The sequence below is a fragment of the Austrofundulus limnaeus genome, unplaced genomic scaffold, assembly GCF_001266775.1.
Source record: "Austrofundulus limnaeus strain Quisiro unplaced genomic scaffold, Austrofundulus_limnaeus-1.0 Scaffold1184, whole genome shotgun sequence".
In the NCBI taxonomy this organism is placed as follows: Eukaryota; Metazoa; Chordata; class Actinopteri; order Cyprinodontiformes; family Rivulidae; genus Austrofundulus; species Austrofundulus limnaeus.
The window spans coordinates 53,682-72,038 of record NW_013953586.1 but is presented as its reverse complement, the minus strand read 5'-3'; the positions used below and the strand labels follow the sequence as shown (position 1 = coordinate 72,038).

General features: G+C 37.9%; 1 protein-coding gene across 7 annotated transcripts in view; it reads right to left on the bottom strand.

The window, feature by feature from the left end:
- Positions 1-519: 519 nt before the first annotated feature.
- Positions 520-18,357, bottom strand: part of LOC106534478 (kazrin) — a 70,362-nt gene continuing 52,524 nt past the window's right edge. For 4 of the 7 annotated variants that reach the window (XM_014031128.1, XM_014031127.1, XM_014031129.1 and 1 more), the window contains 13 exons: positions 14,811-15,002; positions 13,443-13,579; positions 11,362-11,532; positions 9,487-9,667; positions 9,202-9,335; positions 7,662-7,785; positions 5,196-5,386; positions 4,974-5,092; positions 3,987-4,218; positions 3,512-3,613; positions 3,069-3,235; positions 2,837-2,930; positions 520-2,243 (listed from right to left, as the gene is read on the bottom strand). In XM_014031128.1, coding sequence (XP_013886582.1) covers positions 2,082-2,243; positions 2,837-2,930; positions 3,069-3,235; positions 3,512-3,613; positions 3,987-4,218; positions 4,974-5,092; positions 5,196-5,386; positions 7,662-7,785; positions 9,202-9,335; positions 9,487-9,667; positions 11,362-11,532; positions 13,443-13,579; positions 14,811-15,002 — 2,006 coding nt within the window. In that variant the 3' untranslated portion in view covers positions 520-2,081. Of the gene's footprint in view, positions 2,244-2,836; positions 2,931-3,068; positions 3,236-3,511; positions 3,614-3,986; positions 4,219-4,973; positions 5,093-5,195; positions 5,387-5,485; positions 5,512-6,335; positions 7,786-9,201; positions 9,336-9,486; positions 9,668-11,361; positions 11,533-13,442; positions 13,580-14,810; positions 15,003-18,357 lie in introns of those variants that run through there. The other 3 variants (XM_014031132.1, XM_014031131.1, XM_014031133.1) reach the window with 3 other exon arrangements.

Sequence of the window (18,357 nt, the reverse complement as noted above, 5' to 3'; positions counted from 1 at the left end):
GTATTGAGTAAAAGTGAGTGGTTAGAATTTCCAAAATAACGTTTATTAGGAGGTGACCTCCTAAACAATACACTTCTTTAAAGGCCATGGCTATAAGGTTATATTAAAATGTTAATGTTGAATAATTTGTGGTGCACTAGGATATTAAACCTTTTCCCCTAATAWTTGTTGCACTAAAAATGCAAGAATGCTTGACTTTTCTACATRTCCACCCATCTAAATATTCACCCCACTGCTACAAATAAATCAATATGAAAAAGTTCAGATTTTTTTTCTTCACAAACCATTTCTCAGTCCAACATTCTCTCACCACTGATAACATTTCTTGATATCAGTCTGCTGTYGTAGTTTTTGTAAAATGAAATTTGAATAGTTTGCTCTCATGCCAGTTCAGACGCAAACAGAAAGTGACGTAAACYATGCCAACAGAAAATGCTGATGTGGTAAAACTAACTAAAAGGACAAGTGATGCAATAGGCACATCATCGTTTTATTTATATATAAACAAGAAGGACAGGATTGTTTTTTGTTTCTGTTTGTTAACACAAGTTTTAATGCTTTTGCTCTTAAAAAACATCATTTACAATGTCACACTGGCAGCTGAGCTGTCTGTAATGTGCTGACAGCTTGGTGAGGGACAGTTTCTGTCAAACGGATGCTAATGTTGACTTTAAAACAATGTTTAAGTCCATCTTTTCTTCTGCTATACAAGTTTGAGCAGGTCTGATCTTCCCGCTTAAACAGCTTTACTTCAGTGACTGAAGGAGACGCCCAGAAAAAGGCAAGAGAACCGGTTTGAAACAATGTGAAAGGAGGGGGTTTCGTTCAGTGACTCAGTCACTTGACAGATTTGATACGTTTTTTTTTTTTAAATCAGGAAGCATTTGTTTGGCATTTACAATGTAAACAAATTGTACAAAATGTACAAGTAAATTTCCAAAAGTGAAAAGCAACATGTTGACTTTATTAAAACACATTCAGTTTTACACATCATGATTTCATATCCCAGAATTCAGCTGTGTGTCTTTATATGTGACAAAAGTTAAACCATGATGGAAGATTTCTGTTTTAATTTAATCCCTAAAAAACAGTAATTGGTTTTAATTCACTGACTTTTCCAATTAATATAAAGACTTTAGCTCCTCTGATTTTAGAAAACAAAAACTGAGCTAGAATTTAAAAAAAAAAGTTCAGAATAATTGAGGTTCAGCTTGCTGCTAATATCTTTTGGCCCCGTATAAGAAATTAGAAGATGCTCATAACTTCTATTGGTTTTGATAGTTTCTTATTAAACTGATGTTTTTGAATATTATTTTTGGTTTTCCTGCCTTTTAGCACTTTGTAAATGAAAGCACATTTAAATAAATGCAGTGGGTTTAACAATAAATTGATTTCTTGATAATTAAACCTTATTTTTGTCAGAGTACGTCAAAATATATGTGCAACTTCTGCGATGGATCGTTTCTAACTTCAATGACAAAAATACAAATCAGCTGTGAGCGAAAAAGTCTGAATTTTGTTCCTTAAATGTCAAATTTGTATAAATGTTGCAAACAAAACGTATGGGTTTGTGACAGCTTCTGGAACATTAAAATATATAAATTAGACCTAAGCTGCTACTTTTGCATTAACTGGATTTATTTAGTAATTAGTGTTAGAAGAGCAGAGCATGGCCTTCTCAGAATGAAAGCAACATGTCTCTGCTTTAAAAACTTATCTTTTCTGAATCTTACATATGTAATAAATTATATATAATACACCTAAATAATTAGAATAGTTTAAATAAGAAGAAAGAGCTCCTAATTTACWTAAAGCAGCAAAGAGCTTGTGAACATTTTTAGAATATTCATATTTCATCTCATCTACAGTCAGTTTAGTTTTTTTAATGACACCAAACCCAATGCTATCTTTTAATATTCAAAACAAACATAACATGTCACATTATTTACAAATCTTGGTGAAATTTGTTGAAATTAAAGGAAATTTGAATTAATAAGTTTTTATGTGCCATTCAGAGAACTCCTGACTCAGCAGTAAACAGCTATAAAACAATAAAAGCAGCAGTGTAAACAGTGTCTGCTTCACACGTTAGTGACTTCTACGCTCTTGTAGGTGTGCACGGGGCTGCCTTTGACTCGAGGGACAGCCTGAACCCGGGCCTCTCTGGGCAGAGAGCCACAGCTGCCGTGGAAGCCCAGACTCCGCTCCACAGAGTGACTGTTTGCTCGTAGCCTTAGGTGAACCTGAGGGAAAACAAAAAATAGAATAAGATTTATGAGATAACTAAAGAAAACAACATAAAGTTAATACAAAGATCATTTCTGCATATTTCCAAAGATATTTGATAAATATTGGATTACAGAATATTTTAGAAGCTACTTTAAAGAACACATTTAAATCCTTCTTTTTCACATTGAAATTATCCAGTTTGGGTCTATAGAAAGTGGAACTGCATTGTTTTGGTCTGAATTCCTCCTTATTGTAACTCCACAAGCCCCTCTTTCACTTTTTTTCTGAAGATCAACTCATTTTGATGCTGTCTCTTTGAATCAAAATGAGTGATACCAGAGCAGACCGCTCTAGCTTGATAGAAGAACGTTATGTATTTACTGCGGCACAGAAATTTTTGATTTACAAATTAATTAACAGATTATAAAGATATCTTTGCAGCACCAGGAGAGACRAAATTAAACTTTTCTGCGCTCCTAGAGACTCCAAATAAACAARAAAACATATTTAATGGCTAAAAAAGTGGATTTTGCATGATATGTCCCCTTTAACAGACTATCTGTATATTTAAACTTTTTACTTTGGACCATAATATGACCTATGATACCTTTCCCAGTCTTCTGATTGACACCCTCTCATCAGAAAACTGATTGACAGCCACAGGAGAAGAATTGATGACCTTAGAGTTCTGCTCTGCATTGCTGTAAACACAAAACATTAAACAGAATTTCCAAATCAAACATCACGTTTGGAAGAGATTATCATAATTTCTGTTAAATGATAAAATAATGAAATTAATTCAGGGACGTATTCATCGGAATTTTTTATTTTTATTTTACCTGAGAGGGGCAGTGAGTAACTTCAGTTCCTCAAACAGGTGTCGGTGCAGCATGTGTTTGTTGCTGGGGATCCCCAGAGCGTTGGCAAAGACATCTGTGTCAAAGGACTGATCCAGAGCGATCACAGCACCGTGAATCCCTTTACCCTGAAGATTGTCTGCGAACTCCTGAAGAGCAAAACACAGAATCTATGAAAGTGTTTCCAAACTGAGCAGTGTAGTGTTTTTTTAAAGGGAGGCAATAAATGTTTTTTTTTCTTCTTGGGTGCCAGAAATAATTACATTGAAACGCCATGTGGTCTGTTTAATTCAGTTTTTCTTGTGTAACCTCTCAGCAGTGTGATGTTTCAAAGCAACAAACCTACCACTAGTTTTAGAAGGGAAACTAAATCTCCTGTTTTATTGGATCTGGCTCCGACTGTRGTCTTTGACTGCCTCACCCACCTCCAGGTCGATGTCCCTGATCCATTTCATCACTCTGTGGCACGTCCAAACCACGGGGTCCCGGTTTTGGTGCTCACATTTTGTCCGTCGGGCCTGCAGAGCCTGTGAAAACAGAACAGACGAATCAAAGCATCGACAAGGACACGTTGGCTCAAAGGCTGCAACTCTTTTCTCACACAAACAGTTGCTTTAACCCTTCTTAGAGCATTTCTGTAAGGTTAGAAGGACTTTAGTTTGGTTATTTTAAAATATTTTTGCCATTCCCATTATAAAATACATTAGTTGAAGTGCATTCTTCTTGTTGAGCTTTCTGCAATGCAAGCTTTTTTCAGTGCTCTCCCTATGAATGGTTCCATAATAATTAACTTTAGAAGCTGTTTGAGAGGCCCGAATCTGCTTGCAAGTTAATATGTGACATACGATACTACTATAGCAGCTGTTGTCATCTGTTTTCTGAATCTATGAATGTTTTGACCTCTTTGTCAAAGCTGAGCATCTGCAGCAGCTGGATTGCCAGAAGAAGGCTGGTCTGGTGGAAGTAGTCGCCAATGTTGAGGAATTTCTCKAAGTCTCTGCGGCTGAGAGAGTTCAGCACTCGTCCGTCCACTAGGTGAGTCTGGAAGGTCTGGCAGTACTGAGGCAGCCCGACGTCACTCAGCCACGACGTCGAGACCCAGTGGTGGTCCATCTCAGACGCTTTTGAAAGCCTGGAAGACAATCAAGAGCAGCTTGGTGATACTAGAAGAAAAAAAACGGTTTAATTTACATGTTTAGTGTTTTATATTGTTACTAGAAACCAGTGGTGGGCACAGTTCCCCTAAAACCTTAAAGCACTAATAGGGAAACTAATTTCTTGATTAGTGCTTTAGGGCTTTTGCTATTTTTTAAAATTTATTAGTGGATTAGCACTCGCTAAATTAATGGGCTAAATTTAGAAGCACTAACTGAGGTCTTTAAATGTTATTGATCAACATTATTGTTCACAGTTGAGGGTGAAAGCTGTCATACATTTTGTTAATATGTGTGTCACTTATCTACWAGGTCACATGTCAAAGTCAAGGCCCACGGGCCAAATGTGGCCTGCGGGTGACTCCCATTTGGCCCGCCAAGGGCACTAAGTGTCAACATTCTTCACACAGTAAATATTGTCTCATGTTGACTGAAGAATGTTTCATGTGTCAACTGGATTAGTTTAGTGCTTTAGAATTAGCTTTTGCTAAATTTTTCTGTGTGTTAGTGCTTTAGTATTACGGGACCAAAGTATTTGAGTTAGTGCTTTAGGGTTAGTGCAACTAATTTTTAGATTAGCGCTGCCCACCACTGCTAGAAACAAARTGTTTCTGTGTGGTTTAATTTGCATCATATTAATAAGATCTTCATAAGTTTATTTATATTTTTTTGCTTAAATTWAAAAAAAAATCCTTTGATATGATGCAGATGCTCAGTTTTGGAGTTTACTCACCCCTGCTCCCCTTCAGCTCTTCTGTAATCCTCGATGGCCAGTCTTATTTTTCTGCGGTGAAGTGGATTACTGACGCCCAGCCCAATCTCCAAATCCTCATCCGTCAGACCCAGCAACACCTAAAGAGCAGAGTTTCAGTCCTTTCTAACCTAACATCACCCATCATCATGTTATAAGTCCACCCATTCATAAAGCAAATATTCTGCTTTAAAAAAATCAGACCTTGCCACTTTTGACATTTTCGGAGCAGGCTTGGATGTACATGGGCATTCCCATGACGACCTCCATCCAGGCCCGGACGGCCCCCGCCCTCCACAGGGACATGCAGGTGTTCCGGGTGAGCTCGGCCTGCTGGAGGCGGTCCAGCTGCTCCTCTCCGTCAGACATGCTGTGCTGTATGAGGCTGTCAGAGTCTGGATTGGTCAGGATAAGTTACGGTGTGGCACACGGGAGAGGTTCAGGGTCAGAAGGATATGGAAATCAAAAAGAGTGACTCATCTGGAAGCAATCCAACGGAGGTAAAAGGGTCAATCTTGTCCTTGGTGTGACACAGTGCACAGCAGGAATTTGATATTACACTTAAAATAATGYAAAGTCAGATTTTTGTTTGCAGTAGAATCAACTGATTTGAAAACGGGTAAAATGACTTTAATCCAATTTCTACTAAATATTGTGAAATTATTCCGTAAAGCCACCAGATGGTGCCACTATGTCTGAGTTGGTTTATTTTCAATCTGTTTAATCCATCAAATCTAACCAACACAATGTAATTAAATGTCAGGATGCATCTTGTGTTCACATTCAGGTATTTATATTGTTTCACTTTCCATCATGAGAGTACATTTCCATCGTTAAGTAAAGCAGATAAACACTATTAACTACCTAATGATAATGAAAGGACTTAAGSCTGTTAGGATAATGTTTTAGAGACACAGGGATCATTCATAAAACCTCATGCTCAACCGCCCGTCTCAAAAACACTMTTTCATTCCGAACCGACGAATCCAGGGTGCACTTTTTTTTTTCTGATTCGTCTCCACATGCTGGACACAAAATGCTGCATGCAKACCTTCACCGTCGCTCCAAAGAGTTTTAAAAGAACAGGGAAACAAACTGCTTGTTTTTTTTTTTAATTTCTCAATGAACATGAGTGGTATGAATAATCCCCAGAGAGAGAGAGAGAGAGAGAGAGAGAGTGAGTGCAGGAACAGACAGCTGGTAATCACAGATGAGGAGTTACTCACTGGCAGGAGAGAGAGTTGCCATTAGAAATGGCAGGAAGAGGAGCGGGGAGAGACACGTTAAGACTGGGACACAAGAACGAGAGCACTCATGGAACAAAAACAAACTGGCCACAGGGTGTTCAGTTTCTAGTTTTATTTTTAAAATAAGATTTCATTTCAGGTATAATTCACTTGGAAACCTCCTCAATGTTCGGCTGCGACAGCTGCAGCGGATAAATATCTGTTGTTTTACCTCTTGGTTTTATCTCCTTTTGTTTTTTCTTTGTTTTTTTCTTAAATAAAATACTTCAATAGATTTCATCTTTTATGCAATATTTCCTAAATTACAAAGCATTTAATAGAGATTTCTTTTAGAGCCACATTTGCAGGAAATAAGGAGGGGATTTTACACAAAGTAAAACTAAAGAAAAAAAAAGGAAAAAAATGCAAAGGATGGGAGGGYGGCATGCATTTGTAATGCAAGAGATAGCTTTGTAAAACAGAGAGGGGCAACACAGGAGCAAATGAATGGAGGTCTAACCGAAGCAACATAGAGGGATCATGCATGTGTTGAACGCACACATTCCTTGGTCTCAGACTGGCTGGGGTTAAATGACGCTCTGAGGCAAAATGAGTGACACAACTGAATGAAAACGCTTTTTGTGTTAATGTTTTTGGCACTGGCACATGGTTCCCACTGATAACATATTTCAGATATCTCTCTGTGCATTCAAGTCAGTGCAGTTGGATTTTCTCTGTAACTCCAGAACTCCTAAAATGCAGAAGACCTTCACAAATCCCTCCCTGCTGCTCCTATATGTTCTGAAGATTTAGATGACAATCCTGTAAACATTCGGCTGTTTTGGTCGAGATTAAAAAGCAATTTCACACAATTTGACCAAAAAAAATCTAAGTTTGTCAACTTTGTTTTTTAGTAAATGGTGAGAAATGGGCAAAAAAAGGGGAAAAGTTAGAACTAGGTTTTGCAAACCATGATGAAAACAACTCTAAAGTAGCAAAAAAGCAAAAATAGCATTAATATTTAGACACTAGTTTCACAATATCTCCTATGTACATATGAACAGCAGTCCTTCAAGTCTCTAGTTATAAAAAACATAAAACATTAAGACATTTACAATACAGCATAAACATGTCTACACATATTATTAACCCCATATATATTTATATGCATGTAAACATATATACATATGCATACATGTACAACTATAAATATATATAAAATTTACAAACATACAGTTTATGAGTGATATAATGTACATTTATGGGGATAGAAGTCCTTTTGTTTTTCAGTAAAATCCACCATCTCTAAAAACAATGGTTTTTCACACACATTTAAGCAAGGTGGATATCCAACAAAATGAACACACACACACACACACATGCTCACACACTCAGCTTCACCAGTCGGCATCCTCCTCTATATAATAATCAGGGGTGGCTGTACCATCAAACAAGCCGGGGTCCAAAGACTTGCGTTGCTTTCCTCGAGTGAACACTCGRGATAAAGATCCCAGAGTCATCTTCTCCTTCTTCTTCTTACGCTTCTGGTCTTCTAGGTCTTCCATGGACTGAAGGGGGYTGGGGGGTGGGGGGTAAACACACAAACTCGGYTCAGTCTTGGACATTTTGTTAATAGATGAGAAGATGAACTCTCCTCTAAACCAATYAGATGGTTCATTTTGGACTAACATCAACAAGTAGAAAATATTCTACTTTAATGGCTCCACATGAACAAAAGTAAAAGAAAAACCTCACTAAGCTCATGTCTGAGTGGAGGAAAATACACTTTTCTTTTCTAATTTAATGCCGTAGACATTTCTGGTAAAAGTTTACTGCCGTGTTGCATCACCTGTGGTGTACCCAACATCTTGTCAGCTCTGAAAACTGTCAAAATGTTAGTTTGAGATGACAGGAAATCATCTGCTTAACGGTTTGGAGACTCTTTCATCATATTTGTCCAAAATGCTTTGGATGTTTGAAGTCGATCTGAGGTTGAGGCAAACCAGTTTAACACAGTGTTTTTTTTACTACAGAGGAATAAATTTTACAAAATTTACTAGGCTTGACACTTTCTTGTTAAATTAAACAAGACTGTCTGGGGAAACCATGTACTGGGTTGTACTGGGCCCTCTTTTGGATGTGACTAACCTGTTTGTCCATGTGGAGGCAGTGCTTATTAGGCTGAGTTCACCTGAAACTCATCAGACTGAAGAAGACTCTTGGAGGAGAGACGAAACGTTTCACTAAAGAAGAACCCATCCAGAGGACCTACTCATTTTTTCTTTTTGATGTACTGGGTTGTATTTCTGGCTCCAAGAATTATAATATTCATCAATAATTATGTCTTATAAATAAGCACTAATGGAGATGTTGGTTCTTTATAGTTGCAAAAATGGTCACTTTGATAGGTTTTCATTAATTGTGAAAAGAAAAGTTCAGGGAATTCACTGTTTTTTATTTATTTTATTTTTTCTTCCTTTTCTGTTTTTTATTGGTAAATCTTTAACTCAGGTTTAGGGTTTGAGCAAAAAAAAAAAGTACTGACAGTGATTTTAAAATATTTTCATCACAACAACTTATTCCAGACAATCACATCTGTTCTYTTTATAGCATTGCCATGTGTATACTGTGAATTTTCCAAATTTGATCACACTTTTACATACCAAAACGTATTAAAAATACAAATTTCACAACATCTCTATGTTGATAGATTGTGAAAGTGTTGAATTGAGCTCCTGGCTTTACTGAAAATTAGATTGCATGAATATAGAAACAAGAAAAATGTACATTTCCTTATTAAAATAAACAAAAATTAGTGTCAGAATGTCAAAAACATAAATCTTACAATTAACTCCACCACCACTGAGCAGACAGGCTGAACCAGGAGAGAAACACACACAAACCAGAGACGACAAAGGGTGAACAGGTTCCGAGTGGGAACTGGGGACGGGTGGGGGTCACTTGGGGGGCCGGGCAGTTCTTACATTACAGAGGGAGTGAGTCCGATGGCGAGGCGAGTTGATGTCACTCGGCGTGGACGAGCGGTCCCCGTCAGCCGCTGAGGCGTCAGAGATGACGGAGGGCTGGCGGGTGTGGCAGGGGCTGATCCTGACCACAGCTGAACACACACACACACACGCACACACACACATTGACAATTCCCCACCGTTAGTGACAGGAACCTCCAGAAAAACCCATCTGTTAGTACGCTGAGGCTGTTAGAGCCACACCGAAGGAAAGTGTAAGGCGGAGAGGAGGAGAGCGCCTACCCTGTCTGTCCGTGATGTGTCCGTGGTAGAGCGTCTGTTGGCTCTGACGGATGGCGGCCGTGAGCGGCAGGTCGGCCTGCATCACCCACTCCTGACTGCCGTTCACCACAGGCTCCGCCGCCATGATCAGAGAGTGGCGTTTTGGTACGTCTTTTGTTAGAGTGGCCAGAGACTGCTTTGCCTGGAGAACACACACAAACCAAAAAAACATAAGCAAAAATCAGAAACTAAACAAGAGACAAATATAAAGTAATCAAAAGCTTCTATTGATACAGTATAAGAGCAAAATATTACAGCAACATCATGGAACACTAAAAAAATGTGACATTTCCTAAAGTTTGAGGAATAAAAACAAGATGTGACAGAAAAAATAATTTCATTGATGAAATATTTGACTATTTTGTTAAATTTTATGTTTGATGCACCATTCTTCTTCTTCTTCTTATTATTATTATTTCCTCTGATTCTGATACTGAGCTGTTGTTGGTAATACTGATCCAATGCTTTGTGCAAATTCACCTTCTGTTTCTGGTAAATCTAAAAAAGCAGTGAATTTCAATTCATTTAATTTCTAATATAGCCGAGATAACACAGCATAAAACAGTTGACACAATCATACAAAATATGTGAAAATGTAGTTTTAAGCAATAAAAAAGGTAGTAAAATAAGAAAAAATTAAAATAAGCTATTGTTTTATTATTAAGAACTACTACAAAATGAAAACTTTCATCTTTATTTACGTGACATGAACATTTTAACAGGAAAATGCTGAACATGTAACATCTACAGWGTGAGCATTACCCAGGCGGAAAAAAAGTAGTTCCCACCAAACTCATATGATTGTGACAAGATTTCAGTTGTTTAATTACTTTCCACTGTGTTCCTGCTAATGGCATACATTACTTCAAATGACTGAAGTATCAAAGTATCAATATTTTGATTTTAGTATTGATCCTAGAGCATAAAGTTCTTGTACTGGTAGTATTGATATTTCAGCATCAATCTGCTCATCACTAGTTAAAATTTCAAATTAGTTCAGTAAATAAAGAGCAATAGTTGAGATTTAAAGTCTCACAAAAATGATTCAATGGACAGAGGTCAGATTTTCAGAGACTCATGACAAAAACAAACTTTGTAAACTTTGAGATTGATCAAATAAATTTAGTCAGAACAAGTCTAATCACAAACCAAACCTGACCATTCGAGTGTCTGATAGTATATATTTGTTCTTTGTTTCGATTCTAAAACTAAAAGCAAAACATTAAGGAAAATATAACGGAGAGTTGCACAACTTTGTTCTTTGTTTGCTCACTTGATGTTGATGACACAAATTACCACAAGGGAATCAAAAACACAACAAATAACTTTTGAAAGTCTCATTTTCACAATTTTATGGTTGTTCAGGTGGTTACCAGTATAATCTCATCTAAAATCCAATATTTTATCAACAAAAAAAGAAACATATTTATAGTTTTATTCATGATTCATCAGAGGAAACCTCTCAGCAAACTTCAGGAAGAAGAGAAAACGTGGAGAAGAGCAGACGGAATGATAATTAAACACTGTTTGGCAGTGATGAGCCAACAAATGTGATCTGTGCTGCAGCCGGATGTGTGGATCTGTGGGTGGCTGTGATTTGCAAAAGGAGGAGAGATTATTAACACACAGACAGGCAGCTGTACCTACAACATACTGCTGCATATTAAAAACACTCATCTCTTCCTCAACAAACAAGACGCCGGAGAAACACTTGAACCACACAAACACAGAATCCATGCCTCCTTTTCATTTCCATCACTCACAGCTAATCGTTTTTAGGCGTCAGTTTTATTCATGAATGAAGTCAGCGGAGTTGTGAGCGTGCCCATGACTCACCATGGTGAGCTCAGCCTCCAGCTCCTTGATCCGGTTCTCCTTCATGTCGATCTGAGAGCGCAGGATGGTGGCCTGCTCCGTGGATTCTTTGGTTTGTCTCCTCAAGTCCCACTTCTCCCTCTCGAGTACGTCCTTCTCCTTTGCCAAGACTTTCACTGCATCCTCGCTCTCCTGCAGGGACCGCAGGCGCAGAGTTCTCACGAAATTACTCACTTTGAATGATCAGAAAAGCTCTAAGGAAAACATCACAAACTGGTATGTTTGTTAAAATAGTAAACTAAACTTGATACACGGGGCTAAAAAATAACTTATTTTCATTAAAATTATTAAGAAAAACTTGGTAGCAATCCCTACTATGACCCAACACATACCTGGTACTTTTCAGTTATGTACCAGGTACTAACTCACTATATAGTGTTCATGTGCAAGGTATGTACTTACATAATACCAGGTAAGTACATTTTATTACTGGCTAAGTACTGGGCGCCTGTATCTGGTATGTAGTGAATATCAGACACATGGCCCCTTATTTGTCTGGCTCCTGACGAGGCCACGCAGGCTGGATCAGAGGAACTGAACTCTGAAGCAGAGACTTGAACTCTGGGATATTGTGTTCATTTGGTAACATCTGGTTGAACTCTGGGGGTCTCTGTCGGACCAGGCACCTGTCCTTGATGTCATCGTCTCCTTCACAATCCCTTACCCGGTCCATCTCCTGTACCCCCTACCCCCACACACAGCTTTCCCTGCTTGCTGCTTCTGCTCTAACAGCAAGAGTTGTTTTTTTGTACGATGACCGTGTGTRTTCCTGTGTGTTAAACACACGATCAAAGTTCTTTTTTAAACTCACCCTTCCTATGTGTGTGTATTCTGAACACTGTAAGGTTGTTGCAAATGACCGTGGACATTCGTTCTCCCAAGTTGTGTGTTTTTCTCTGGACGGATGTACTAAACTGCAAATTCCTTGTGTGTGTAAACATACTTGGCCAGTAAACCTGATTCTGATTCTGGCCAGGAAGTATCACTTTACCTTATTTGTGATGTACTGGGTAGGTACTTTGAACTTACTAGCAACATACCAGGTACTTACTGGCTACATACTTGGTATGCACCAAMGTACTCACCAGGTACCCAGTGGATATTTACCTAGTATGTACTTACACGATAGGTATCAAGTGGGTACCTTATATTATTGGCTATGTAATTGGTACTTGTTCTGGGTACTTGTATCCAGTATGTAGTTAGTAAATAGGTACATGGCCAGGAAGTACAAGGTAAGTACCTGACCTTACTGCAATGTACTGGGTAAATGGTACTTCCCAGCTACATACCTAGTACTTATAGGCTGCACACTTGATACTAACCATTTACACAATGGGAGTGGTATGTAGTGCATACATTGTACTTACATGGTGTGTAATACCCAAATAAAAACTGGTCCATATTTGACTGTTTCATGTGTTTGCTGTTGATTATTTTGTATCATATACTTGGTGTACACCAGGAACTTACTGAGCACATGATGGGCATGTCCTAGGTACTTACCAATAGGTACCAGTGGATACTTTATCTTATTGGCTATGTATGTGGTACCTGTACAGGTACCTGCACCTATTATGTATTCTGTAAATACCAGGTACATGGCAAGTAAGTAAGTATCAGGTACATACCTTACTTTAATGGTGATGTACTCGGTACATACTTGGTACTCACAAGCTACATACTGAAGGCTTATTGGCTACATATTTAGTACTAACTGTCTACGTACTGGAAATATTACCTTGTATATACAATGTACTTGTGTGTTATGTAATATTCAAGAAACTGTGTCGTGTATTGCTTTTGATAACTAAAGTTTCAAAAACTGGGAATTATATTACTGTTTGTCTACACTGTTACAGTTACAAAGTGTTTATAGTAATTTATTAAGCAAAAACAAACAACTGTTTACATACTGCTATTAAAACATTAAAAAGGCAGCAAATTTTTGAAATTATACATTTGTTTCTATGAAAATATTTCCCATATAGGCATATGTACCACACTTAAAAGCATGTATGGATCAGCACAGCTGTTGGTACCTTTCTGTGCTGGTCATAGTTGCGTATAAACTCTCGAAGCTGCTCCTCTCTGTTCTCCAGTGTTGCGTACAGCTGCTGCATCTGATTCACCAAGTCTGATTTTTCCACTTTTAGGCGCTTTCGGTCAGCTTTCATGGCTGCAAACAACAGATCATCACATTCACACAACAGTCAACTTTACTGTAAAAAAAAAAAAAAAAGAAAAAGTTGCAAGTTAGAAACAACGATTTGTAATTTCACCAAAAAGCCACTAGATGCCACTGTGACGCTTTTGGTTATATCAGAAAAACGAGGTAATCTTCACCAAACAAGTGGCCCAGCAGGATACTTTAATTCATTTGGAAAACTATTTTCAGGTTACATGTGGAGACTCATCCTCAGGAAGAACAATGAGATCTGATTTGTTTCAACTGCGCTCTGCAGAAGTGATGCAACCGGTGGGACTCTGCGGGCAAAAACAGCAACAGTTTCCCTCAGGGAGCTCGTTCTCAGCAGGCAGAGAGGCATAACTGGAACATGTACTTTCCATAACTGAAGACACATGTCACTCCAGGTGCATTCCTCCTGTCAGAGATCACCCTCCCCACATTTTACTCAGAACCCTCAAACCTGTTCTGCAGCAGCAATGTGACGGTTAACAGGCTGGAGGAGAGAGACGATAAACACGACATGCTTCTTTTCCCCTGCAGAAATCTTATATATYGATCTGACTTCATCTCTTGAAGTGTATTAAAAAAATGATAAATGACCAGAAATGAGAATGGAATGAACCAAAGAGTGATCTAATGAGCACTACTTGGTTGACTGGCAAACACAGAGTGAAAAAACAATGAAAAAGTTACTGTTTATGAGTAAAGCTTCCTGATTTATGAATGTCTGTAAAAAAAAGAAAAGAAAAGAATTGGTTCAGTCCAAGTTGGCGCCTCATCAGGGCCAACACCCATCTCTAGGCATGAATAAAATCTAAAGCTGCCCGCAGAAAGAGAGACAGAATGCTGTCAGTAACAGATTCAACGTTTGGCCTCTTATTTGGGCTGTTCAGATTCATTTTTAATTATTCTTARGTCATTTCTTTATAGACAGAAGATGAGGTAAAACAAGTTCCTCCAGTTTGAACCTCGTATTTAATATCACAACAATAATTACTATGTTAGTTTTTGTGACACACAAAGCTAGATCTAGAAATACAAAAAGGAACACAAAACTGCATAAATGTAAATGACTGATTTAACAAGGCCAAAGTTTTTCTTTTAAACTAAAGTGATTTTAATTAAGTTTAAACACATTGTTTCTAAATGTCAATCCAACTCAAAGCTTAAATCTGAACTTTATGAGCCACGAGGCCACACATCTGTGTGGAGTCCTGACCTTGTAGGGCCTCCTTGGCTCGGTCCAGCTCCTGCTCCTTGTCACTCAGCTGCACGCGGAGCTCGGTGGCAGACAGCAGATTGGCGGAGCAGCCTCCCTGGGTCTCCTCCAGGTCTTTGCTCAACATGTCCTTCATCTGCCTCAGCAGGTGGACCTCTTCTTGGAGCTGGACCACCTCTTCATGCAACAGCACTGTGGGACACAAGAGTGTGGGAACTTAGAGGAGGGAGAGGAAAGACAGAAATTTAAAGAAACGAAAAAAATAAATAAATAAAATAAAAACTTCCATTTAGAGTTGAGAAATGCCTGAGTTGTAGCTTAGAAATAATATTATTTACAGTTTCATGAGATATCGCAAGATGTCATGCTCACGCAGCTACAACTTCAGTCTTCTCAAATGAAATGAAATAATCTGCCAGTGTGGTAAAACAGATTTCCAGATTAACAACATTAACAATCTAAAACATTCAGCTTTTGTGTATTATATCAGTCTCAAAACAAGATCAAAATACTTTTTTTGACTGGATATAAGATTGTAAGACTTATTTGGTTGGTTGCAACCATTTTTGCAGTTAAGCAATATTTGGTGTTAGCCAATGTTGGCTCGATGAACTGGATTGCCTCCAAAAATTAATCAGTTGTAGCTATACATCCAATTATTACTTTCTAAAAGTTGTATAATTATTTGTTAAGTGGTTCAGGAGACATTTTGGTAACAGACAAAKAGGGTTGACTCAGAATTATTGCTTAAAAGCAAATATCTTATGTAATGAGTAGCACTTGGTGAACTGACTGGTTTGTAGCCATTTTTGTGTTTTCTATAGTCACTAGGCTGTGGCAGCCGTTGAATTGACTCTAAAAGTTAATCAGTTATAGAGGCACATCTAATGATCATTTCCTGAAAGGTTCATTAAAATCTGCCCAGTGGTTTGTGAGATATTCTTGTAACGGACAAACACACACTTTAGATTATTGCCTTTTGATGGCAGACAATAAATGTAAAAGGATGAAATTGTGGGTACATTTAGAAAGAGGGAATAAAACTTCAGGTATGCAGAACACGATGAAACACATAAACAAACCCCAACATGACTTTATGGGTTTGTTTAATAAAAATATGGCCACAGGTGTTTCCAACACTTACAGTAGCAAAGTCAGGTCTGCACCAGCACAAGCAGTAATTAAAAACCACATCGTGTCACAACTTCATAACTGAGCCCAGCTCCCTGATGTTTTGTTTTGAGTTTTCTGCGTTGAGCCGCCCAATCCACAGGAGGAACAGAGGCGAGGAGTCAGGAGAGGGAAACTAAGGAGATGACGCAGCAGAATGATGCCTCATCTCATCGGCTGCAGCTCTCAGAGCTGGAGCACAGAAACTATAAAAGACGTGAAGGAAACTCACACCAGTAACAGTGTCATCATGATTTATACTGGGAGCAAACGAGTTTAAGGTCTGTTCCAGAAGAATGAACACTTTGAGGAGGCAGGAAAAATGAGAGATGCAGGCAGCTTAAACCCCGCCCCCCCAAAACATTCAGCTTTAGAAGGAACTCTAATTGATGAGAAATCATTTGTGGGTTTAAGGTGATTTCAAATTTATGTTCAATCTCTCAAAATGATTTTTATCATCGCTCACCAGGTAGTTACGCAATTTTTTGTGCTGTCAAATGTCGGTCTGTTAGCGAAATATATCATGAACCACTGGATGAATTTGAACAAAAATCTCAGGATGTAATCATTGTGCACATTTACAACCTCTTGGAGTTGACCAAAACCAAGATGACTGTGACAGGTAATCAGTTTTAGCCAACACAAAAATAGTTATACCTGTCAATTTAACATGTACTGAGTTAATATTTGATGTGGTGGTAGCTGAGAGTTATCCCCATCAGATAATGCAGCTTTGGTTTAAAATTATTGCATTGAAGGTGGTGAGTTATCTGCAAAATTTAGATTTTTTTTGTTTAAATAATAATTGCTACTTGTTTGAAAGCATGGATTCATTTCGGTATTTAAGTTGCAAAGAGACAAACTGACAAACTGCAAATTTACACAAATAAAACTAGAAGAAAAATCAAGACAGTCACACAGAAAAATGTAGAATCCTCAAAGATGTCAAACTATCAGCTACATATAGAATGAAAAAAAAAACTGAGAGTAAGTAAGTCTTCATGTGTGGATGAGGAAATGAGAAAAGGTCTTTGCAGGCCTGCAGCCAGACACTGAGGGGCTGCAGCAGCTCTGATAAGAGAAGAGAGGGACAGTCCATTGGTCTCTGTCAAGGCGGGAAAATGGAAACACACCAGGCAGCTCAGTGCTGCTGCGTGGAACAAAAACAGTTTGATTCCCGGAGAAAARAAGATTTCACGTCCTCCTTGCAGCCCACATTCACTCTCTTATTTTCCATCACTGCTGCTTCTGGTGCAGGACAGAAGTCAACATGTCTGAGATGTTTCAGCTTTAGGAGCTGCTGTGATTCTGTTCATTTATGTAGAGTCAATGTACAATAAAAGTCAGGGTCCAAAAATCATTCACACACATTATCAAATGCTAATTAGTAAAAGCAGACTGCGTTAAATCTTAAACAGCAGAAAGGATCGACTCTCCTTTAAACACAAAGAAACATCCAGCAGAACCAGAACCAGGCCCAGGAGGGAGACCAGCTGCCTCAACTGACAGTAGAGATGAATTTMAAAAGCCCTGCTGAGTGAGTTTTTCACTTATGAGAGGAATCTTCATCCTTTTTTTTTGTTACCGAGAAATCAATATCACTGATATTTTACTTTATTTTGCAGTCTGCGTACTCGCTGRTTTAATTGTTCTCATCCCAAAACTTTCAGCTCGTTCAGGAAATGATTGCTGTAACTTTTGGTTTTCATAAATTTAAGAATTTTCAAAAATACTTTTAGTTTATTAATAAATATATTCACCATAAAAAATACACAAAATCTCTTCAGTTCTTTCATGAATATTATTTTTTTAATGTTTAAGCATACTACCTTTATTTTTGTCTTCATACGCTACTTTTACCTTTTAGCTAATGTTTTGCTACTTGTAGGTTTTAGCTTACTTTTTGGTAATTTATCTTTTAACTAGCTTCGTCGTTGCTATGTTTAGCAAATATTTTGCTTCTGTTAATAAAACTTTTGTTTTAGCTAGTCTTTTGATAATTTTAGCTTAGTGCTACCATTTTGCTACTTTTAACATTTATCTAGCTCTTTAATATGTTTAGCTTTTAGCTACTCTTTTAAGACTTACTGTATATTTCAGCTAGTCTTTAGCTACATTTAGATTCTAACTGCCCTTTGTTTTACTTTCAGCTAGAATTTAGCTATTTTTGACTTTTAATTAACACGTAACTCATTTTAGCTTAAAAACTCAGTTTTAGCATCTTCTGCAAACTTTAGCAGTCGTTTAGCTTCATGTTGCATTTAAGCAGAAAATGGTATTTTTACAATCTACTGTACGTTAACTATCTACTTGAAAGTGGGACTGCACYTGACATTTCATGAGAAATTTAAAGGGAAATGCTGTTTCAGCTCAGAGT